Source organism: Halichoeres trimaculatus, unplaced genomic scaffold, assembly GCF_033239565.1.
Source record: "Halichoeres trimaculatus isolate MK-OKI-2021-1 unplaced genomic scaffold, fHalTri1.1 fHalTri1_scaffold_19, whole genome shotgun sequence".
NCBI lineage: Eukaryota > Metazoa > Chordata > Actinopteri > Labriformes > Labridae > Halichoeres > Halichoeres trimaculatus.
The window spans coordinates 27023763-27048021 of NW_027437197.1; the positions used below are offsets into that span (position 1 = coordinate 27023763).

Sequence of the window (24259 nt, forward strand, 5' to 3'; positions counted from 1 at the left end):
GCTAGGGGAATATAGCTAGTCATTATTTGCCATGACTGTGTGCACTTTGTGACAGAGAAACACACCTATGTAGAGTTGAGTGACATGGGAATCTACTGTGAGTTAGGCACAGCCGAAGAGCATTATGTTTGCATCAAGCATGATGATTTGCTTGACTACAATCCTCTTCCAGCTTATAAAGTGTTTGACCTGTCACTAATTGCTCTTCACCATTCTTTTTCAGAGGCAGGTTAAACAGGCAGCTGACTAAAGCAGACACCTCACATAACGGAGCTAGCTATTGAGCTAAAAATAACTTAACCCTCCTGTTATGTTCCGGGTCAAATCGACCCGTTTTCAAGTTTGAAGATCTAGGAAAAATAGTTTAAAGTATTTTTTTGGTATTAAACTGCCTCTGCTTGCCTTAATTTGTGTAAGCAACATGCAAAATGAAAATGGTTAATCTCACATATATGCAACCCTCCACTGCATGTTTATATCACATAGATACTGTTCGGGTCAATTTGACCCAGCAGTCAAAGTGGAGGTCAAACGGTGTCAGAAATGTCAGACTACTTATTCTTTCTTTGTAACTGTGAGGACATATTTCACCCAGATTCACCGCCCCCCCTCCCACACACACACACACACACACACACACACACACACACACACACACACACACACACACACACACACACATAGGTGCAGATGTTATAACTCATTTATGTTCTGGCGGGAAAACTCCACCCACGACTCAGCAGAGGAGGGGCAAAACATATAAAGATTCTCTACGTGGGAGTCCTGCCAACATTACACTCTGTCAGGCAAAGCTTTACAAAATGAGCAGCAGAAGCAAAACTATGACCGTCCAGGAGGCTCTGGAAGTCATATTCGATCATGACAGTGAAATAGAGGAGGATGTCTCTGAAAGATGAAGACTATCTTGAGCTAAATTCTGATACTGATGATTCTGATTTTGAACCAGATGAGGGCATTGATATTCCTATTCCTCCAAGCAAGACATTCATGTCAAAAAATTGTGAAATACAGTGGTCTTCATCCCCAAATATGCGTCAGGCAAAACTGTCTGCAGAAAATATAATAAAAACAGTGCCAGGGCCCACTAGGATGGCAGTGACTCGTGTGACAGACATCAAGTCAGCTTTTGAGCTGGTCATGCCTAATTCAATACAGAAAATCATTCTGGAAATGACTAATCTAGAGGGGAGGCGTGTTTTTGGGGAGAAATGGAAAGAGTTGGATAAAACACATTTAGATGCATATTTGGGGCTCCTCATCCTGGCTGGGGTCTACAAGTCAAAGGATGAATCGGCAGCCAGTCTGTGGGATGCAGAGACAGGCAGGACTATATTTCGAGCCACAATGTCTCTGGAGACTTTTCACATTTTCTCCAGAGTGATCCGATTTGATAATCGAGAAACAAGGGCTGGTAGACGGGAGAGAGACAAGCTGGCAGCTATTAGGACAGTGTGGGACAAGTGGGTAGAGAAGCTCCCACTTGTCTATAACCCAGGCCCTAATATCACAGTGGATGAAAGGCTGGTGGCATTCAGAGGTCGCTGCCCATTTAGGCAATACATGCCTTCCAAACCAGCTAAATACGGGATAAAAATCTGGGCAGCATGTGATGCAAACACTAGCTACGCATTGAACATGCAGGTTTACACTGGAAAGCCAGTTGGAGGGGCCCCAGAGAAGAATCAGGGCACAAGAGTTGTGCTGGACATGGCACAGGGTCTCAGGGGGCTCAACATAACCTGTGACAATTTTTTCACAAACCACAACTTGGGTCAGGAGCTTCTAAAGAGAAAGCTCACAATGGTCTGAAATGTCCGAAAGAACAGGGCTGAACTCCCTACTGAGCTGCTGGTAATCAAGAACAGGGCCCCTCAATCTTCCATGTTTGCTTTCACAGACACCACTGCGCTAGTGTCTTACTGCCCCAAAAAGGGAAAAAATGTTGTGCTCATGAGCACTCTGCACAAAAATGCTGAAATCAGCACAAGAGAGGACTAGAAACCAAGCATGATCCTGGATTACAATGCCACTAAAGGGGGGGTAGACAACTTGGACAAATTAACAGGGTCCTACAGCACCAAACAAATGACTGCTCGCTGGCCATTGGTCATCTTTTATAACATGATTGATGTATCTGCCTACAATGCATTTGTCATCTGGACTGAGATCTTTCCTGACTGGAATGGACCAAAGCTGTACAAGAGGCGCATCTTTCTCGAAGAGCTGGGGAAGGCCCTTGTGACACCGCACATCCAACAGAGGCAGCATCTGCCTAGGACCCCAGCTGCTGCAGCCACAGTGAGGGAGATCCAGGAGAGGACCGCACCTAGTATGCCAGTGCGTGAGGTAAGTAAGTGTGTGTGTAGGTCTGTGTGTTTGTGCATGTCTGTGTGTGTGTGTATAGGTGTATGAGAGTGCATTGTGTGTGTCTTGGGATCAGCACTGTAGTAAAGTAATCATGGTCCTCTTGTTTCTAGGTTGCTGCTTGGGGAAAAGGAGGAGGAAGAGGTGCCAGGTCTGCAGGCCATCTGATGATGTCAAGACCAGTATGACCTGTGCAAAATGTGCAAAATTAATTTACTCAAAGCACAGTGTATTGACATGTCACTCCTGTGCTGTGTAGATGTACGGACAGACACATAGACACATTGCTCATATTGTTGTTGCTTGTTATTTTGTTCATTTCTGGTTCACAAATAGTGCATGTATGTGAAATAAAATTCAATGTTATGTTTCAATGTTGTGCAAAAGTATTGTGTTTTTGATGTTGGTCTTTCAGAAGTAATAAAGTGGTGAAACAATAAAAAACAGTTTGGATATGTATTTTTTTCAAATGAAAAACGAGTGAAATATCCTAAATAAACCATTACCTTTGAGAGGTAAGGTACACCATTGCACTAAACATTGATAGAAAAGTTAGTAATGGAGTTAGTAGTGAATAACTAACAATGCTTGCGGGGATTTTTTGGGTTTTGGACATCTTTCGGATAAATAAACATGCACCGGGTCAAATTGACCCGGGAACATCATGGCTGTTCTTGACAAACGAACATAACAGGAGGGTTAAGGTTGAAAGAAAAAAAAAGTGTATGGTGTATAATTCGATGAGGCATTTGGTGAGGTGTCCGACTATATTTTTCTGTTATATTAACAAATTTACACAAAGTTGCTGTCTATTTTATTTAACTTGTACCTCAACATTATTGGAATGCACTCAGCAGCCATATTTTATATTTCCAAACTATATTTTGTTTAGCTGTATTGTTCAAAGTGTCTGTCTTACAATTGGAGTCAAGTCCAGAGTGATATACAGTGTGTTTAGAGTCTAAAAGTTATGGGCGAGGAACAAACCTATGCTTTATTTTCTATTTTCATAGTACAGTTTAAAATCGATAAATTGGCATATTTATTTTAACTTGTTGAGATGGCTCCTACCCTTAATTAATGAGCAGAGGCATTGCAGCTGGAAACAAAGTGATCTGGGAATACTTCTTCTTCGTGATGACAGTCTTAGTCCCAACTGTTAAAATAAATAAAGATCCATTGAGTGAGGACTGTATATTTTTGTAATCCATTTGTCTGTCACTTTCTCAGGTCTTAAAGAACATGAATCGTGAAGAGATAGAGGAAGCAATATCAACACATCTACATGGCCTGTCAGTTCAAACCCTTTCTTCCCTGCTGGAGGTGTTGGAAGAGCTTGGTGTTGAGAGTAGAGCAGACCTTGTTTTAGTTCAAGAGAATGATCTGGTGAAATGCCTTCCACCAATCCAGTGCCGTAAGCTGCTTGGTGGTGTTCCACCACACCAACTTGGGTGTCAAGAAACATTTGTAACATTTGACAGTAAAGTTCTTAATCCCTATCCCATTTACTGATTTTGGATATGTCCCTTGGTTGTCTCTCATCTTTTATTTCATACTTACTTCAAACTTAGATGTGTGTCAAGAAAATCAAAGTACACTGTGTCTTCAGATGGTGTCTTAGTGTCTGTATGACAAAGTTAAAGCTATTGGTGTTTTTGAGATAAAAAGGATTGAGAGAAAAATACTCTTAAGTGTGTGAAGTAGTTGTGCACAACAAAGTCTGTACATTAACAGTTCTTGTTTTTTTCACTGACAAGTTTGGATTCCAAACTTTGTGTGTGTGTGTGTGTGTGTGTGTGTGTGTGTGTGTGTGTGTGTGTGTGTGTGTGTGTGTGTGTGTGTGGGGGGGGGGGGGGGGGGGGGGGGGGGGGGGGGTGTTCCCATTTCTTCATTTTTTTTGTGGTTCTCGATGAGTAAACTGTTGAAATTACTTTTGCCAGTTGGGTTTGTTTGCTTGGACAGTGTTTTAAAAACAGTTTTATCACATTGATGCAGCTGTTATGTAGTTGCTTTTAGAATGTGTCATTTCATTTATCTCATGCAACAAATTTTTGTCATGTGGAAAAAGAAGTGACATTCTGTGAAGAAATAAAATTTTCACATTTTGTGAGATACAGGTCATCATATTTATTAGTGTGTGGTTATAATTAACATTAAATTAATTCCTATATTCAAGAAGGTATTCCAATAGCATCCAGTAAACCTTTAAAAAAAAGGGTCGGTACAATAGTTTTTTTTAATTTATTTTTTTAAGACCTGTTCCTATATCCTTCAAATGTTTTCAATTATATCTACTCATTTTTTCATTTCTTTCTACACTTTTTCACGTTTTACATTTACTAAGTATTTCAGTCACGTATACCTAACTTGTTTAGTAAACCTACTGAATCCTTTCATTCGGCAACAATTAAAGATTTTTCTTACTTCTACTCATCATTTATGGTTTGTTCAACTTAATTTCTAAGCTTTTAATTCTACTCAATATTTTTAAGGGTAAAAATGTTTCAACAATTAAATTAAGTTTTATGCAGTCATACTTTTTAGAGTGTGAATGAGATGAAGAAAACAGCTGAGAGCGAGCTGCAATAAGATTATCATTGTCTTTGTTTGGTCGAAAGAATTTTGGGTTTGTCCTTTAAACTGTTGGTGATGATTAATTAAAGGCCCTGTATAAGGCTCCTTTTCTGCAGTTTAATCTGGATCATTGACATTTTCATGAAATGGTAGTAACATGTTTTGGTCCAAAATGCCAATAAATGAAGCACAGCAGCATTGTTTCCAGGCTCTCATAGCCCCTCTGTTCAGAACGCTCTGATTTAGTGGGCGTGACCTTCATATGTAAATGAGCCACAGCTGATACCGCCCCGCTCTTCCACATCACTGAGAACGACGCCATGTAACCATGACTACCGAGCGCCAAGTGCACAATGTTTAGAAAACAGCGAAGCTCGTTTACCGTAACATTACAGGCTAAAACAACAGGCTAACCGCGGCCAAAGTCAGCATCCTGAAGCTAACAGAGACAGGGGGGACACTAAGGAAAAGCTCTTCCATCTGCTACACAGCACACAACATTTCAAATACTCACATTTTCAGGGTCTGAAGTTTGTTGGCGGATGGTTGGTAATGCGCCTGGATTCAGGACCAGTCTATTCGCTAGCCCTCTGTTGTACTGTCCGAAGTTGAAAAAGCAGTCGGGAGTGAAGTGACAAGCACACACATGCACAGTTTTACTGAGTGTAGCTGGAACATTTCCCTCATAAATGAACGCCCGGACGTTTGGCCAAGATTATCTTCTATTATGAGCGGTTGACAGATGAATCTTAAGCCCCATGATCATCTCACAGACTCGTTGGAGCCGCCCCGATAATTTTCAAACATGTTTGATATTTATCTGGATGATTACAACATTCATTCTCACTGAGGATGACAACAGCCAAGAGAGAGAGAGAGAGAGAGCCTCCTTACAAGAGACAGGACAACAGACAACAAACGCAGGCTCAAAGTGCAACTGAGGACGTGGTCACACTGGCCAATCGTGCCGTGCTTAAGCAGGTTCAGCCGTAAAGCACGTTTGGAATGGCCAGTGTGACCGCAACTGTGCCGTGCTCAAGCACGATTCCCTTCCGTGCTTCGGCACGCTTCGAAGAGGTGGGCTTCGGCACGGTTTACTTCATGCACGAGCACAAGCACACAGACAGCGCGTGCGATCCATTACAAATAATCACCGCGAGCGCTTCTCTCGACAGTCATTTTAAACAAAGCGGGGGTGTTAGAGGGCTGTGTCGGGCGAAAATGACTTAACATAAGTCCAAAAGTCTCTAAAGTTGCAGCAGTGCTCTCTGTGTCTCATTGTGCTGACTCTGATGAGATCGCGCTCCATGTAAACAGATGCTGCACGATGACATAGGCGGGCTGTGCGCGTGTCTGATACCCGCTAAAGTCTGGTTCATATCGGGGTAGTGTGACCACTGACCGTACTCTCCAGCTGGGGAACAGCGCTGCAGGGGGGCAGTCGTGCTTAGGCACGGTACGTTTTGGATGGCCAGTGTGACCGCACTCTGAAAGGCTCCGGGTCAGCTGACTGCGCCCTCCACTGGCCCACTTGAGCCAGATCAATAATGCCTTTAAAAATAACACATAACCAGGCCATTTTCATACAGTAGCAAACTGTTGTTTTATCAGTGATGGGTGTGAGATCATACCATAATTGGCTGATACAGCAACAGTTTCACCTCTGTCCCTCTGAGTGCAATGTAATGGACGAAAGGCACCGCTGCAGACAGCTCCGCTTCTCTCTCCCCCTGTCCCACCAGTGCGCTAAAAACCTCAGATCAAACAACTGAGCACATATGGTGCATCACTCTCTCTGGTCAAATAATCTTGGTGAAATCCTGTAGTGTGTGCTGGTCAGTATTTTCAAATCTTGTTGTTAGAGTGTGCTTAAGATTTAAGAGAAGATGATATGTGTAGATTCTCCTTATGTGTGAGATACAACCCGATTTCAGAATCTTTTCAGATTCTTAAAATCCTGTAGTGTGAGCCAGGCTTTAGTCTTGTCTTCTTTCGAGATGGGAAGCTTGTGCATGGAACTATGTGGTTGTTTACTGCAAGAAACAGCCACACTCCTCTCCCCGTTGCTGGAGAGATTTCTCTACAGATGCAGGGAGAGGAGTATTTGCTCCGGTTGACCAATAAGGTCAGACTTGCTCCTGAATATTCAAAAAAGGGACTTGCTGACGTGGGCAAACCCCGGAAATTCCAAACAGCTCGTTTAAGGTCAGGATTCTATATTCACAAGCACTACTAAGTGCAGGTTTTCGTCAATAAATATCACATTTTGTGGGCTGGGAGGAAAGTCAAAGACACTCAAATTTAACTAAAAGACTTAATAAAGTGATTTTTACACAATATGGGACCTTTAAAGTTTGGCACTCATTAGGATTGACAACCTTATCCCAGTTATAACATCCATGATATATTTTATGATGATGATATTGTCAGGAGTCCAGAGGGAAAAATCAAAAGAGGAGGACCCAAAAGCAGATTAAGATAAAACTTTATTAACTGAACACAAAAAGTCAACTGAAAATCCAAAACCTGAAACAAAAGAAACAAAAACCAAAAACACTAGAAAACTCACATGAACCACTGGGAAACACTGGAGGCACTAAGACACAGCGACAGGGACAGCAACAACGACAGCATACAGCAATCAATGAACCCACACGAAGCACATGGAACACAGAGACTATATAGACAGGGTAATTAACCACAGGTGCAGAACAAGACACAGGTGAAACACATGAGGAGCAATCAACCAGGAGGGAAACACAAGGAGAACCAAACCAAACACAGGAGCTGTGTCCCAATTCAGGGGCTGCAGCCTACGGAGGCTGGATTTGACGACCTATTACGTCACAGCGGTGCGTCGGAGGCTGTCCCAATACGGAGGCTCCTCCAAATGCGGCCGAAGAATCCATCCTCCGTTTCGGGGGCCGCGAAGGACGGGTTCGGTGAATCCTTCATAGCCTCACATATCCCAAGATTCATTGCGTATGAACGCCGGACATGATGGACACGGCCGAACTCCAAAAGGAGTCCTGTTTTATCCAGATATGAAGGATTTCTGGCAACAACTACGAGATTGTGTTTCTAAAACGTGAAAGAATATTTTGTTTTTCTGTGTAAGAAAATGTGTTGTTTGGGCTTTTTTCAAGTGATATACTGTGGAAAAAGAGTTCTTTATGAATCTTCTCATTATTATATAAAAATATGTCCATAAATGTAAATTCTCTTGGGAAAAAAATTTACTTGGAGTTTTTTTTTATTTATTTATGTATTTTTTACAGGGAATTCACAAAAGACATTAAATCATTTCAGCAGCTTTTATTTTATACTTATTCATTTATCATCCCCCCAGCACTTGATCAAATGTTGAAAATGTACGTTGTTGCCTTACTCTCATATAAATGGTGGTTCTATACTCTATCAATAGGGATAATAACAATACAAATGATGATAATAATAAAAATGATGATAATAATAATGATAATAATAATAATAACGCAAAGTAATAAAAAGATAGTAAAAGTCATCCTGTTTAAATGTGAGGTTTTTGTTAACGTGTGTTTAAAGGTAATGTAAGCCTGACAGGTGAAGGCGGTGCTGTGTGACGTCGAGGGTGACAAACAGGAAATGCTTAGTAGACCAGACTGTCTCAATTCAGTTCGGCCTTTGCGGTCTACGCAGGCTATAAAGGCCGGGTCCTCCGCAGGCTACAGCCTCCGTAGGCTGCAGCCCCTGAATTGGGACACAGCTTGTGAAACTCAAGGCAGAGACTAAAGACACTGAAACACTAGAAATAATCACAAAAAGACATACACATGACAAGAACCAAATCAAAACCACAAGAAGCACAAACTAAAGACCACAACAAGAGACAAAGAACAATCCACAAGAATAACTAAGATTAACACAGGTGACACAGAAACACAGGACAAGAACAGAATTACAAGGAAACACAAGAGGGCAGAAACACAAGAAAACACAGAAACACAGAAACCAAAAACCCAAACCATGACAGATATATTTGCACAGTTGAAAGAAAGATTTTAGTTACCCAATTCTCAGTTCTTCCACTATTAACAAATGAGGGATTTTGTCAGCAAAAACACAGCAATTCCCTAATTAGCCCATAGGAACTGCTCAACAGGATATTCTGAGTGTAACTAAAGTTTAAAGGGGTGTAATTTCAGGTATTTATAGAACAGTTGCCAGCCTTTTGATCCCACCATCTTTTTTCAAGGCACAGTGGGAACAGGACCTGGGGGAAGAACTTGGCGAAGAGACATGGAGACTTATTTTAAACAGGATGCTTTTAGGGTGCTTCCCAATGTGCCAAAATGCAGTCTCCTATCTCCTCTCTCCTCTGCGACACCGGAAGTACTTTGTGAGCAGCCATATTGGAGGACATTCCGAAGCGCCAAATGCGCTCGGAGGAGAGAGGAGAGAGGAGACTGAGCTGGAGGAGGCATAATCGAGGAAACACAAGTGCAGGCTTCGCGGAAGTCTTTTCACTGACAGACATGCCCCCTTGTGACATATCAGAGCCGGCTATAAAGCGTCTGTCCACGTGTGAAACGTGAGCACCATGGAGCAAGATACGCTGTTTAAGTGTAAAGCCTGGCTGACACTACAGGATTCTCGCCCTGATTTAACCCAGATTCGGTACTCCCCACGATCAGGGAAGAAATCTGGTCAGGACTAAAATCGGCCGACGTTCGGGCAAGATTATCTTCTAGTGTGAGCGGTTGACAGATGAATCTTTAATCGTCTCCCAGACTCGTCAGAGCCGCCCCGATAATTTTCCAACATGTTTGATATTTATCTGCATGATTACAACATTCATTCTCACTGAGGATGACAACAGAGAATTAGAAAGAGCCCCAGAGACCGGACAACAGACAACAAATGCAGGCTGAAAGTGAAACTGAAAGGCTCCGGGTCAGCTGACTGTGCGCTCCACTGGCCCACTCGAGCCAGTTCAATAATGCCTTTAAAAATAACACATAACCATGCCATTTTCATACAGTAGCAAACTGTTGTTTTATCAGTGATGGGTGTGAGATCATACCATTATTGACTGATACAGCAACAGTTTCACCTCTGTCCCTCTGCGTGCGCATAATGGATGAAAGGCACCGCTGCAGACAGCTCCACTTTTCTCTCCTCCTGTCCCACCAGTTGCGCTAAGCAGTGCTTATAGCAGAATAAACACATTATTTATGAACACAAAGTGGCCCCAATATAAGAATTAATAACTATCAATCTGAGCCTGGGAAAACGTGACATTTTTCTTTTTCATTCATGAACATATTCATGTTTAACTGATCTAAAAGAGAATATGAATTTTCCGTGGTCGAGTGCCCTGTTGTTTACATTATTTTCCATAATTTAGTTTCCCCCGTGCGTTCAGACCAGTTTATCCAGCTGTGACGCCGTCATCACTAAAAATACGTCGCTCAATGTGACGCTCCGGAGGAGAGGACATCTCAATGCTCATAAAATGAACCTCCTCTCTCCTCTCTTCATTTCCTCGCGTCTCTGGCATGCATCTCTGGTGGGCGGGACTAAGATGCAAGTGGAGGAGGCGAGTGGAGGAGGCGAGGATGGAACTTTGGAGCTTTGAGAAGCACCCTTGGACATCCTCTCATTCAGTTCAAGGTAGTCCATTGCATTCACTGGTCCAGGGCTAAACTGGGAAAGACATTTCCCAACTCGATCCTATCTGTCCTAGCTGCAAACAGAAACCAGCAACTTTGTTACATTAATTCTGGACATGTCCAAAGATTTCAGATTTTTGGGGCCTTATTTTTAAATGTTTTACAGAGATTTATGAATTTGATTTCAAACCTTTGATCCCACCTCTCACTGCTATTTTCAGGATCACTTTAACTGGCAGCCCTTTGACATGTTCTCAGTCTGACTCAGTAGCCTATGCCACTCTATTGGCCAGACATGTTATACTGTTTAATTGGAAACTTACCTGTTTGGCCTCTTACAGCCCATGGGACAGAGACTTACTAAGATGCCTCAAACTAGAAAAACTTCAGTTTAGTCGTCGCGGAAAACCTGAATGTTTTCACATAACTTAATCTCCATTTCTAACTTATTTCAGCCGTGTCACCCTGTGAGTTTGGTCTTGCTACATCACTAACAATCATAGTTTTTTGTCTTATGTGATGTGATGATCAAACATGCAGTGAGTACGTTTATTTATTTATTTTTCTTTTCATTTTTCTGTACTGTATTTATTTATTGTTCCTTTTTCTATAAGACTTTTTTTTTTTTAATGTGGAATATATTTAGGTTCAGTGTATTTATACATATGATTTTTTTTTCTTGTCTATGTACTCTTTTTGACAGTTTCTGTTGATTTTTCTTAGTTTTGTCAACAAAACCATTAAAAAATGATATAGAAAAAAAGAACATTTTGAAAATGTTCAAAAGAACCGTTGTTACTATCGCCATAAATTACTGTGTTGTGCTTGTGCTGCTCAATCTGTTGTATCTACTGACTGTCTTCATACAAAATGTGCATCTGTTACTCCACTTTTGCACTTTCCCAATACACCAGATGGTGATAGGCTTAACTTTACTTCAGTGGGGATCTCCCAAAAGCTGTTTCTGGATAAGGCAGTTATCTCTGCACCACCTGCAGGCCTGGCATGCTTACTACAGCGTTTTCAGTCCCTCTGCATTCACGTGTATACGCAGATTTTTTTTCACTGCGTTTTCAGTTGTGGTGTAAATGGGGCCTTAGAACCTAAATGAAGCTCCACGCTGACTGTTCCAGGGGTGAGTTCAGGCTGTGGCTTGTGCTAGAAGCTGTTCAGTGACTAACTGGAGCAGGAAGACTCCTGCAGAGTCTCTGCTGACAGTAGACCTCATTGAAATGACAATGGGTCAGACACAGGAGGGTGTATAAAACCTGGACTTTACCTCTGTGGTGGAGAAAACTCACAGCAGGAGGTCTGATAGCAGCTGTATCCATGATGGGGAAGGTTTGTGCACACGGTTCAGATATGAAGCTCAGCTCTCCTCAGGATGGGTTATCAAGCTAACTCTATAAACATGACCCCTCTTCCCCCTCAGATCATCTTCTTCGAGGACAGGAACTTTGAAGGCCATCATTATGAGTGCATGAGCGACTGTGCTGACCTTCGCTCCAAGTTTGAGCGCTGTCGCTCCATCAGGGTGGACAGCGGCATGTTCATGATCTACGACAGAGCCGGGTACATGGGGAACCAGTACTTCATGAAGAAGGGCGAGTACTCGGACTACATGGGCCAGGCCAGCCTGAACAACTGCGTCAGGTCCTGTCGCATGATCCCCATGGTAAGACCTGCTGAACAATATCTGTCTGAGAGAGAGGACACAGGAAGTTTGTGTGACATTCATTCTGAGTAAATAACCACAGGATGAAATCCGCTGAGCTCTGTCAGAAACTGCTCAAAGTGAAGCTTCTCCTGAACTCAGCCAGGTGATACAACACCTGAATACATGCAGACAGGTCTGGACTACTGTCCAGTTAGAAAATACATCTAGAACAGACAGAGCACACAAAAGAGGACAAAAAACAGTGTATGGGCTGAATGAAGGGACAGGACAACTGTGCAAGGTGTGAATCATTGTTCCAGACCAGGTGTCCTCATCTAAGAAATACAGAAACAACAGAGGAAGCTGGAAACAGCTGGAGAGTTCATACTGCTCCTGTTTCTGCTTTACTGTGGGTGACTTTGATCATGGAAGTGAAAGAAAATCAATTAAAATCCCTAATGAAGGATTTTAATTTGTGAAACCTGAGTGTCTGACCTTTGACTCTCTGCTCACTGCAGCACAGTGGCAGCTTCAGAGTGAGGCTGTATGAGCACTTTGACATGGGAGGTGACATGATGGAGCTGACCAACGACTGCTCGAACCTCATGGACCGCTTCCACAACTCCAACTTCAACTCCTGCTCTGTGATGGATGGACACTGGCTCATGTATGAGCAACCCAACTACAGAGGACGCCACTTCTACCTGAAACCCGGGCAGTACAAGAGCTTCAGGGACTGGAACGGGAACAACTCCCGGGTGGGCTCCATCAAGCGGCTCATGGACCTCTAAAGATGGAAGAAAGGTTCTGGTGGAAATGTCTGCTCTGTGCTCTGTTTAACACGCTGAATAAAATGGCCTCTGTGCTCAAGTGTTTTCACTTCTGTTCTTGCTCTCTGCATTTGGAGGGCACGTTTTCTCCTGAGGATGTGAGCGGGCCATGGCCAGACATCCTGGCTCTCTCCAGAGGCTTGAATAAAATATTGTATGTGCTGACACAGACAAACTGAGGCTCCAGAGTTCTCTACTGTATGGTTTGAGGAGACATCTGATGCTCTCTTTCACACTAAAACTATAGCTTTCTTTTTCAGAGTTACACCCAAAAGGTTTTTCAGTTGCGTCAGTGTATGAGCTTCTAAATCACTGACTGTACATGCCTTTACCTCCAGTTGCTGCTCAAAAGTGATGACAGCATACTGCTGCTATGCTGGTGTTGTTTTTGGAGCAAAGACTTGATGAACGACCTCTACATCTGCACAGAATGCACATTTTTTTAAAGCTTCAGGTGAGTTGTGGGTTTGAAGCAGGAACTCGTCGTTTCAGTTCAGTGTCTCTTGTGTCTGTTAGTGTCCTCTTTCTGTTCTTCTACGATTAAACACTGTCAGGGAATTTTTCCTGTTGTACTCAAAATAATTTTAAAGATTACAAAATAACAGTGTGATGAATCATTTCCTTTAATTCACATGCAGCATGGAGAGAAGACCTCTGCTAGGTGTTCTCTCCCAACAGAGAGGTTGTCTTGGCTTATATACAGCCCAAGCTGAGATGATGAATATTCCTCGGGACAGCTGCCTGCACCCTTCTCAATAAACAACATTTGTTGAGATTAAAAAAAACACATGTCCAAACTACAGTGGGGGTTTACACTTCCTCAAACTGACCCCCTACTGTTAAAGCTATCCCCCGTCTGCCTTATTGGCCCCAATATAAATCCCTTGGTCATACATTCAGTCAGACTCTTACATGGGGTAACAACAAACTAGTCAGGTTTTAACATGTGTTCAATTCTCACAACACCATTGTCAGAGTTATTTTTTTTAATGTGCTTGAAAATAAACAGAGGTGGAAAGTGTCAGGTGCAGAGGAAGGAAACCAACGCAGGGACAGTCAAAATGTTCACAAGTCTTAAATCGAGGAAAAACTCAGTACACGTGAAGACAAACAGCAGGGCTAAGCAAAAAATCCGACAGGCAAAAAATCAGGAAACCAGGTTCGGGCAAAGGGTCAAAAACACGAAGATCGAATAGCAAAAGCAGGCTGAATGTATCGACTAGTGTATAGTGATAATCTGGCAGAGAAGTGAGGGAACCCCAGAGCTAAAGGAGGAAAGGGGAGTGAACTAAACAAGACACAGGTGCAACACATTAGGGAGGGGCCAGGTGATCACCGGTGAGGAAAAGCAGGTAGACAGGAACTAAAAAAGATGAGAAACAAGGATTAGCCACATGCAAAAACAAGAAATATGAATAAATCGAAATAAACTTGACAGATACTGACAGAAAGAGTACTAAAATTTTGTTCTCAAGTTCAAGTACTGTTGAGTTGCTTAAATTGTACTCAATAACAAGTAAAACCACAGTAACAATTTAAGCTAATTTTTGATTATATAACTTAGTATGATTTAGTGGTAAATTTGTTTCAACTTAGCAGATATAATGCTGTATGAAGTCACACGTGTAAACATGGTGGATCATGTCTGCATGTTTGATCATCACATCACATAGGACAAAAAACTATGATTGTTAGTGGTGTAGCAAGACCAAACTCACAGGGTGACACGGCTGAAATAAGTTAGAAATGGACACCAAGTTATGTGAAAACATTCAGGTTTTTCCGCGACGACTAAATTGAAGTTTTTCTAGTTTAACAATTTAAGCTAATTTTTAATTATATAACTTAGTATGAATTAGTGGTAAATTTGTTTCAACTTAGCAGATATATTGCTGTATGAAGTCACACGTGTAAACATGGTGGATTACTGCAAAAAAACAAAAATCATACACATTCTAAATTCTGTAAACTGTGTATCTTTAAAAATGTATTCACCATGCACACACACACACACACACACACACACACACACACACACACACACACACATGTACGCACGTACGCACGCAGTGTTCTTGCCTTAAAAAAAAAAAAAAAATTGTGGCTAGTGTTGCAGAAAAATCTGCCACCAGTCATTATTCGTGACCCTATCGCTGTTTGCTTGATGCTACAATGGCGTGAATTTGAGAGTTGATAACAAGATACAAAAAGAACACTCGCATTAACGTGGTAAACGATCAAAGACAAGAAAGTGCAAAGATCTGCCGAATTATTGACTGATATTGAAATTGATATCCGCATGGAACTTGTCATGACATGCAGTCTTACAACAGCCCATTGATACATCTGGAGGCTGTCTCCTTTTCTCCCTTTATATTTGAAAAAACTCCTCCAGGTACGGGCCATTCATCAAGTATCAACTCAAATATCAACTCTGTTGTGTTGGTATACCTGAGCTTTTGGTGACGGAGTTTTCCTTTCCTTACCTCATCAGTGAGGTAACAATCAGACAGCCTTATTGGCTGCAATATGCAGATGGCAGGTTTGATATTGGTTCAAATGGTGGGCGTACTCAGTGGCCACTTGTGATTTTGAAAGTAGTGAGATTACAAGGTTTGAATTGTACTGAAGTATGAGTAAAATTAAACAAAAAAAAAAAGTACACATAAAGTACAAGTACAAAAAAATCTACTTAATTACAGTAACATGAGTATTTGTAATTCGTGGCTTTCACCCCTGAAAAAAATAGCAAATATTTTCAGACGTTTTGTCCAACACTGCTCTTTACACCCTTACAAAAGAAAAATATATTGCAGCATTTTGGAAAATATCATGTCATATATTAGGTAATATATTCCCATATATGAGATTTAGTATTTTTATTTTCCAATATATTGCAATAAATGGAAAGCGGCAATCATTTGTATATTTTGCAATATATTGCATTATTTCATGAATGTATAATATATTGTATATGTGCCCTCAATATATTGTTCCATGTATATCATAATATATCAATAATATATTACAATACAGTTCAAAAAATATATTGGTACATATATTTTTCTTTCGTAAGGGTAGCCGCCAAAAAAGCTACCATGACTGTTTTTATCCTTAAGATGAATCTTACATCATGTTAGATTTTTTTTTTTAAAGGGGTGTTTGGTATAAAATTTGAGCTCACAAGAGTTGATTTTCTGAGGATTAGGGAGTCCTGACGAGATTTATTTAGAACTGAAATTTTGGCCCTGAATTTGTCCATCTCTTTTTAGACGACAACCATCCTCTCCACAAGATGGCAGTGTTACAGTTGAAATAACAGCTCACACAACATGAGAACACATGTACTGAAAGATAGGGATACTGTTGATGTGTACACACATCCAAAGTACCACTGGGATGTTTTTTAAACTGAGAATTTGATCATGAACAACTTTAAACAGAGTTTTATAGATGTGGTCTCTCTAACACACAAGGCGAAGATAAAGCAGTTTCTGGTTAAAACTTGTTTTGAGTTAAAGCTGTGATCAGAAAAAGCTCTGACACCAGAACTTGTGATCAGTGGAGGTTTTTAAAGCTGGAGAAGTGACAAAAAGTCACATGAATGGCTCTTACAATAGGATCAAAGTAAGAGGCTCAGCTCATGAACAACTCTCACCTGTTCAAACAGGACTCCTAAACATCTCTTCAGGTCAGCACGGCAGCACAAAGATTCCTGCACATTATCCTATGAATGAGACCTGCAGAGTCTGCACTTCACATTTAGTATATATGTGACAGGTGGAGTCTTCAGAGAGCTGGATGGATCACACAGGAGAGACAGAAAGCAGACCTATGGGCCAACATGGGGAAGGTAAGACACTGCTCACAGGGCGTGAAATACTGCACGTTACACACCACTACAGTCTGACTACAGATGGCCTTCAGGGTCTACTTTTAATACTTGAGTATTTCAACAAGCCCACTTTTAAGAGGATAAAAACAGGGAAGTAAAGCAGGAAAAAAAAGCTCTTCATGTTTCTTCACATCGTAACCCTGACACACTGTCTTTGTCTAGATCATCTTCTATGAGGAGAGGAACTTCTCTGGACGCCATATTGAGTGCAGCCATGATAACCCAGACCTGACATGTGCCCTCAACCGCTGTAACTCCATCCGGGTGGAGAGTGGCAGCTTCATGATCTATGAGAAACCAAACTTCTGTGGAAACCAGTACTTCCTGAAGATGGGAGAGTATCGGGACTTCTACCAGTGGACCGGGGTCAACGATTCCATCAGCTCCTGTCGACACATCTGTGGGGTGGGCAATGATACACACTGTTGTATTTTATAACAAATGGACAGGTAGAAAGTCTGGAAAAGGTGCAAAAATCAAGATGTGAAACTAATTTCACAGTAAGAAGGAAAAGCAACATGTCATCCGTCTAGTTTCTCTTAAATGGGCAGCTCAATTTTTTTGAAGTGGGGTTGTATGAGCTCTATGTGACCACTAAGGACATTAGATACAGTAGAAAGTTGTCTCCTCTCCCTCAGTAAGACACAAACTGTAATCGATGGTGACGAGGAAATAAGCGCTAACAGGGAGAGACGGTACCAAATTCAAAGGCTATTTTCTCTGCCTACAAGAACTAAAATCAAAAAGTAATACCACAGTTTAAGAGTACGATACATAGAACAATTTTTAAGTGCATTAAGTCTTTGTTAAATATAAACATTTATCTGGACCTAACTGGCCATGTATCCTTCCGCGCAGCGCTAGTGCGGCCCCCCCCTCCTTTCAGCTGTAGGGGATGTAAACAAGCTATGCTTTGGGCACCGGTTACAGACATAAATGTTTATATTTCCAGGTTCAAGTTTATATTATTTAAAAATTATTCTATGTATCGTACTCTTAAACTGTGGTATTACTTTTTGATTTTAGTTCTTGTAGGCAGAGAAAATTGCCTTTGAATTTGGTATCGTCTGTCCCTGTTAGCGTCTATTTCCTCGTCACCATCGATTACAGTCTGTGTCTTACTGAGGGAGAGGAGACAACTTTCTACTGTATCTAATGTCCTCAGTGGTCACATAGAGCTCATACAACCCCACTTCAAAAAAACTGAACTGTCCCTTTAAAGGGGCAGTGAGTGTCACTTTCACACTTCATTGACTGTTCTCCTTCTGTCTGTCTGTCTCTCCTTCTGTCTCTCTTAGAACCAGATGCCTGGCTCCTTCAACATGCGTCTGTATGAGCGGATCGAGTTCGGGGGTCAGATGATGGACCTGATGGACGACTGTCCCAGCGTCATGGATCGCTTCCACATCAACGACATCTTCTCCTGCAACGTCACCAACGGGAACTGGCTCTTCTACGAACACCCAAACTACCGGGGCCGGATGTACCTCATCAGACCTGGAGAGTACAAGAGGTTCAGCGAGTGGGGCGGCAGGACGGCACGGGTGGGATCCATCAAACGCATCACGGACCATTGATCTGTTAGAGTGGATGTTAGAGCTGGAGGAGGGTCTGAGAAGAGGCTGTGTTTGTTCACTGTTCAACACAACCCTTGTGTTTTTAGAATATTTCAACTGTTCACTTCAGGAAAGCTCAAAAAGAGGAGCACGAACCCAACATTACAGGAGATTTTAAACCGCTGACATTTATGTGATGCTGCTTTAACCAACAGCTTCAGAACAGATGGATTAAACATCCTTCTGCAAAATGAGTGTCTGTGTAATTTTTGCTTACTCTACAGAGAAGATCCATAAAAACATGATGTTTTTATGTAAGAGTAAAGTTCTGGTTTCAGAAAAGCTTAAACTTAAGGATGGATTTCTGCAGAAATCCTCCAGAAAGGAATAATCCGAGCTAACCTGACACGCCAGACAAACAGTTTCATATATCTGCCACAGAAATATTTCACCAGTCCATCTGGGTAGCAGCTCTTCTGATTTGTTTTCAGAGGCGGGACTTAAAAAGAATCTGCAGCTGGTGATTGGACGACCGTTCTGATTAACACACTCACCACAGACCAATCCACATCAAGCTACGGTATGACATAGCTAATGTGAGCCGCTGCTGAGAAACAACTGATAAACAACTACTGAATCAAGAGAAACAGCTGTGAAAAAGGCGTTAGACCATTTTTATAAATTTAACTTAAGAATCAAAGGAACGCTGACAAGTACGAAAGTCTGCTGACGTCACGTCTGCTCCCACAGCTCCCGCCTCTCTTCCCTGATTGGGCCGGTTATAATTTAGCCCAGTGAATTCGTTGGTCATTGGAGCCTGGCAAGATAGACCTGCAGGAGTTCAGAAACTGAATCAGGCAGGTCCGTCTGCTCTGCAAGGTTAAAATCGAGCTTCTCTGTGAAGGAAACTCACTTCAGATGATTTTAGACGTGCACTTCATGGGTCAGGTCTTTCACCTTCACCCTTTTCATCCTTTCTGCAAATACCTTGGAGAAATGTCCAGAGGAGGTTCACGTGTGCAGCTAATTGTGCATGTTATGATGCTGCTGTTAATGTTCTCTTCTCCATTCTTTGGATTTAACAGTGAATACTCTCAAAGCAGCACGCTGTCTGATGGAGTATGTCCACCTTCCCCTCCAGCTGGGAGGAACATGCATGAGCTTTCCAGGATTTATCCAGAGTGCATGAGTGGAAAGGTGGGTTGGATAACATCAGAGCATCTGCTGGTGGAGATAATTGACTGAAACAGCTCCAAAGCAACCTGGACCTGCTTGACGTTTCTACAACACAAGAAGCCAAAGTTACAGAGCCATGATTTAACTTTGAAGGCACAGATGAGGATGTCAAACCTGAAGTTTTTCTTGTTACAAATGAAACGTGATACATCAGATGTAATAAAGAACATGTAAATACTGTGATGTGTGTTGATCATCCCTGCCTCAAAAAAGGTATGCATTTAGGCTTTAAGACCCCCAGGGTTAAAGAAGCAGCCACCTCCCTGACTGTCTGTGAAAGGATGAAGCATCAGCCCTAACAAGTCGATTAAATCCTGCTGATGCTCTCTGCTCCATGCTCTCATTACAGCCTTTGTTCTGTGGCAGTTTCTGGGGCCAGATTGTGATGAACATGGACGACAGAACAATAACTCATCACACATCAGGAGCCATCTATACATAAACACACACACACACTAACACACACACAAACAGCAGGATCCATTTGAATAACAATACGTTATGCTGTGCAATCAAACGGTGTCCTTTCTTTCTTTTTTTTTTTTATAAAGCTCAGTGCTTGGCTCAGAGACAGCACTGAGCGCGCTCACAGTCTAATGCAAACCTAACCATGGGGAAGGTAAATCTTTCACTTACTCCTGATCTGATACTATCTCTGCTCAGAAACCTCAGGCCGTGTGCAGACCTCAGACCTTTATCTGTGTCTACTTGATTTCTGCAGATCATATTCTATGAAGACAGAAACTTCCAAGGGCGCTTTCATGAGTGCAACAATGACTGCGCCGACCTCCACTCCTACTTTAACCGTTGTAACTCCATCAGGGTGGAGAGCGGGTCTTTCATGGTCTACGAGAGGCCCAACTACTTGGGGAACCAGTTCTACCTGAGGAGGGGGGATTACTCGGATAACCAGCGCGTTATCGGGATGAATGACTGCGTGAGATCCTGCAAGATGATCCCTCTGGTAGGTCATGGATTGTGGTTGTTAAGGATTATTTCAAGGCTTTTGCTTTTATTATCAAGGGTTTTTGAATAAAGTGAAGAAACATGAGGTTAGACAAGAGAGCTGGAGCTGAATTGACACTTGTAGAGTCTGGTAAAGTCCTTGAATTTGCAGAACCTTTTGGTGAATCATGTTCCACGCCTGCTCAGAGCCCGTTTGTAGTCTGAATCAAGCCTTCCAGTCAGAACAAAGGAGGAGCGTCTCTTCCTATGGATAAATGTTGAGTTAGAGATATGATGACTGGATTTCCTGTCCCGTTCCAGCACAGTGGTTCCTACAGGATGAGGCTCTACGAACGCCCCGACATGTCTGGTCAGAGCCATGAGCTGGTGGACGACTGTCCCAACATCCAGGACCGCCTCAACACCTCCAACTTCAACTCCTGTAGCGTGATAGATGGACACTGGCTGCTGTTTGACCAGCCCAACTACAGGGGCCGAGTCTGCTACCTGAAGCCCGGGGAGTACCGGAAGTACAGTGACTGGGGAGGGGTCAGCTCAAGAGTGGGCTCCATCAGAAAGATCACAGATTACAGCTAAAACTTTCACCATTTGACCAATAAATGAAACTGCATCATCAAACTTTGTTTCCATGTGTTGTGTGTTTGTTCTTAATGTCAGATCCCTGACTGGGAAGCTTTATAAAGTTTATCATCTGTTAAAGAAGCGCTTTAAGCTCCATGCAAACAGGAGAATCTCCAGGTGAACACTTTTTCTCAGTCTTTGTGAGCTCGTTCATCCACACACTGTCCAGAAGCAATGTCAGAGTTTCCCAGCAGAGAAACAGCAGCTGACTCATAAACAGTTTCTGGATGGAGCGGAGAGACGAGTAAAGAAATCACATCAACAGGAACAGATCAGGAGGGATCCAGTGAGGCACACATATGATCACAATCAGGTACAGCTCATGGCTCCAACATATGTGTGTAGGTACATATCATGATGAGAACATTCATCCTTTATTATGTTTTTTTTAAATAAACAAGTCAATAGAAGAAGACAAGACACTGATTTAATATGAAGAGCTTTATGAGATGCTTTCGGTCCTACAAATCATGATGTGCAGGATGTATTTTTTGTGAAATGCAACAAGATTTCTGTGATGTTTTTTCTTCAAAATAAAATACATCACAGTTTTTTTTTCAGTTGCTTGATGAAGTTTTTCTGCAGTCTGAGTCAAACTAAATCTCTTTGGTCGTGATTCAAGTCCCTCTCATGATCTCTAGCTTTGAAAAAATACATGTCACATGCTTTATGTTACTCTTTATATACACGTGGATCATACTGCACATTTTGACTCGTCAGTTTTTCCCCACGGAGAAAGCTTTTCTCATGACTCTTAATTGAATAAAACAGACTGAACACACCCACCCACACACACACACACACACACACACACACACACACACACACACACACACACACATAAAATGAATCAGCGCTCGTTATTTTCTCCAACTGGAGACCTTGACTCTTTTAATGGAACAATCAGAAGGAGTGTCTCTGGTAGTCAAAGATGGCAGCAGTGCATCAGGGGAAATGTAGTCCACACCATCATAAACATGACTTCCTGAGGTGTGTAGAATGAGTGGGGGATTTGGTAAACAGAGCATGAAGGTGAGTCTCAAACACAGAAAAAATCTGAAGTAACTCTGATCTCCAGCTCCCAGCACAGCTCCCGCTGTCTTATCGCCCTGAGGGACAGCTTCCCTTAGACTGAATGGCTTCCTGCTGTTACGCAACATATTTAATGGCAAAGGGCTGTTCCATATTGTTCTGCAGCCTTTGTCCGCTGGACGTGTGGATACCATACTAGTCTTTTCCTTTGTCCATGCAAGTCAAAACACCAAACCAGTTAATTATTTATCCCTTTTTTTCAAATACAAATCCATAATTCTGTCCCAATGTTGGGCTCACAACAAAAAGGTAAACATGTGCCAGTAGCCTTCAATTACAACTAGCAGAGGATTTGAATAACAATGCTTTGTTTGTGGAGTGGCAGTATAAAAAGGCCTAAAAACATGGGGAATCTCTCCAACGGAGACCATGGGCAAGGTGAGTGCTGTTTGTTTCTGTGCTGACACTCTGACCGAGCCTTAGTGATGTGTTAATAAATGACTTTAAAGTTGTTTTATCCAAACTTTTATCCCCTCACAGATTATCTTTTACGAGGACAAGAACTTCCAGGGTCGGAGCTATGAGTGCAGCAATGACTGCACAGACCTTCACTCGTACTTCAGCCGCTGTAACTCCATCCGAGTGGAGAGTGGCTGCTTCATGATCTACGAGAGACCCAACTTCATGGGCCACCAGTACTTCATGAGGAGGGGAGAGTACCCAGACTACCAGAGGTGGATGGGCTTCAGCAGCTGTATCCGCTCATGCAGGATGATCCCAGTGGTGAGTGGAGCTCAGACCGTTGATGGAGCAGAGTTCATTTTGTCAGCTTAAGACTCTTGGCAGTGAAACCTCTCCTCTTTCGCTCCACAGTATCGAGGCTCCTACAGATTGCGGATCTATGAGAAGCCGGACTTCAGTGGTCACATGATGGAGTTTGTGGATGACTGTCCCTGTGTGTCTGACCGTTTCCATCACCGCCATGTGTACTCCTGTAACGTCATGAATGGCTACTGGATCTTCTATGAGTACCCCAACTACCGAGGCCGGCAGTACTTCCTGAGAGCCGGGGAGTACAGGAGATACCGCGACTGGTGCGCCACCTGCGCCATCGTGGGCTCCTTCAGGAGAGTCACCGAATTTTAGCCATTCACTACTCGCTTTGCTGTAAATATCAGACACTTTGTTTATTAAAAGATGTTGAATTTTTAACCTCCTCAGTGGGCGTGTTTTAATTGATTGCCCTCTTGCTTTGACCGAATTAGAAGGAGTGACTCTGACCTCTGACCTGTGTGGTTTGAATATTGTATAATTAACTGTCAAAAGCGGTAAAAAGAGAGAAAGAGTGAGCGGTCTTTCCTTCCTGAATCAAAGAGACAAGAGACCTGAGGGGCCAAAAATGACCTAAAGAGCCTCCAAAACAAATAAACAACCGTAGAGAAGAGAAGACATTTGTAGACGTTATTAGGCTTAATTTAAAGATTAAAAACTATGATCTACTTTCAGAAAGTCATGCAAGCCTCACTTAACACATTCACAAAGCCATTGAAGTGATTACACTAGAACAAGAAGCTGCCAAACATTAAAGTAAATGCATCAGTGTAAGATTTATGCTGAAAATATCAATGAACTTTAGAGGGTCATTCAGGGCTGATTCTAGAGTCATTCAGAGGTCGATCTACAGATAGGTGTTGGGAGCTGTCTCAGGCAGTATTGTGTCACTTTTCTACTTTATACTTGTCTCTTTGTAAATATGCATGTAGATTCAACAAACCTTAAATGGACAAATGACATATCAGCCCTGGACAGCCTGTGGCTCTCCATGAAAACACAAAGAACTGAACTGAGCAGATGAA

At 42.2% G+C, this 24259-nt stretch overlaps 4 protein-coding genes across 7 annotated transcripts; all 4 read left to right on the forward strand.

Moving 5' to 3' along the window:
- Nucleotides 1-11936: 11936 nt before the first annotated feature.
- LOC141808073 (gamma-crystallin M3-like) lies at nucleotides 11937-13058 on the forward strand. Of its 2 annotated transcripts, XM_074694415.1 has the most exons (3): nucleotides 11937-11951; nucleotides 12043-12285; nucleotides 12786-13058. In XM_074694415.1, the coding sequence occupies exons 1-3, from the start codon at nucleotides 11940-11942 to the stop codon at nucleotides 13056-13058; spliced, it is 528 nt and encodes a 175-aa protein (XP_074550516.1). In that variant the 5' UTR covers nucleotides 11937-11939. The 2 variants fall into 2 exon arrangements, with proteins under 2 accessions (XP_074550516.1, XP_074550515.1); XM_074694414.1 differs by lacking the exon at nucleotides 11937-11951 and having other exon boundaries at nucleotides 12022-12285.
- Nucleotides 13059-16941: 3883 nt separating this feature from the next.
- LOC141808074 (gamma-crystallin M2-like) lies at nucleotides 16942-18569 on the forward strand. The gene is made up of 3 exons (XM_074694417.1): nucleotides 16942-16950; nucleotides 17155-17397; nucleotides 18297-18569. Exons 1-3 carry the CDS (start codon nucleotides 16942-16944, stop codon nucleotides 18567-18569), a joined length of 525 nt encoding a protein of 174 aa, XP_074550518.1.
- A 1164-nt stretch (nucleotides 18570-19733) lies between these two features.
- LOC141808048 (gamma-crystallin S-1-like) lies at nucleotides 19734-21326 on the forward strand. 2 transcript variants are annotated; one of them, XM_074694357.1, is made up of 3 exons: nucleotides 19734-19745; nucleotides 20506-20748; nucleotides 21051-21326. In XM_074694357.1, exons 1-3 carry the CDS (start codon nucleotides 19734-19736, stop codon nucleotides 21324-21326), a joined length of 531 nt encoding a protein of 176 aa, XP_074550458.1. The 2 variants fall into 2 exon arrangements, with proteins under 2 accessions (XP_074550458.1, XP_074550459.1); XM_074694358.1 differs by lacking the exon at nucleotides 19734-19745 and adding an exon at nucleotides 20350-20403.
- Nucleotides 21327-22820: 1494 nt separating this feature from the next.
- LOC141808047 (gamma-crystallin M2-like) lies at nucleotides 22821-23549 on the forward strand. Of its 2 annotated transcripts, none has more exons than XM_074694356.1 (3): nucleotides 22821-22841; nucleotides 22944-23186; nucleotides 23277-23549. In XM_074694356.1, exons 1-3 carry the CDS (start codon nucleotides 22833-22835, stop codon nucleotides 23547-23549), a joined length of 525 nt encoding a protein of 174 aa, XP_074550457.1. In that variant the 5' UTR covers nucleotides 22821-22832. The 2 variants fall into 2 exon arrangements, with proteins under 2 accessions (XP_074550457.1, XP_074550456.1); XM_074694355.1 differs by having other exon boundaries at nucleotides 22833-22841; nucleotides 22944-23204.
- The last annotated feature ends 710 nt before the right edge of the window (nucleotides 23550-24259 follow it).

What these genes read in the sequence shown, in the direction of transcription:
- LOC141808073 (XM_074694414.1), top strand. Translation starts at nt 12,022, where the DNA reads ATGACCCCTCTTCCCCCTCAGATCATCTTCTTCGAGGACAGGAACTTT. An exon ending in CCTGTCGCATGATCCCCATG is followed by an intron (nt 12,286 to 12,785) that starts GTAAGACCTGCT and finishes TGCTCACTGCAG; the next exon opens with CACAGTGGCAGCTTCAGAGT.
- LOC141808074 (XM_074694417.1), top strand. An exon ending in CCTGTCGACACATCTGTGGG is followed by an intron (nt 17,398 to 18,296) that starts GTGGGCAATGAT and finishes TCTTAGAACCAG; the next exon opens with ATGCCTGGCTCCTTCAACAT.
- LOC141808048 (XM_074694357.1), top strand. An exon ending in CCTGCAAGATGATCCCTCTG is followed by an intron (nt 20,749 to 21,050) that starts GTAGGTCATGGA and finishes GTCCCGTTCCAG; the next exon opens with CACAGTGGTTCCTACAGGAT.
- LOC141808047 (XM_074694355.1), top strand. An exon ending in TGGTGAGTGGAGCTCAGACC is followed by an intron (nt 23,205 to 23,276) that starts GTTGATGGAGCA and finishes TTCGCTCCACAG; the next exon opens with TATCGAGGCTCCTACAGATT.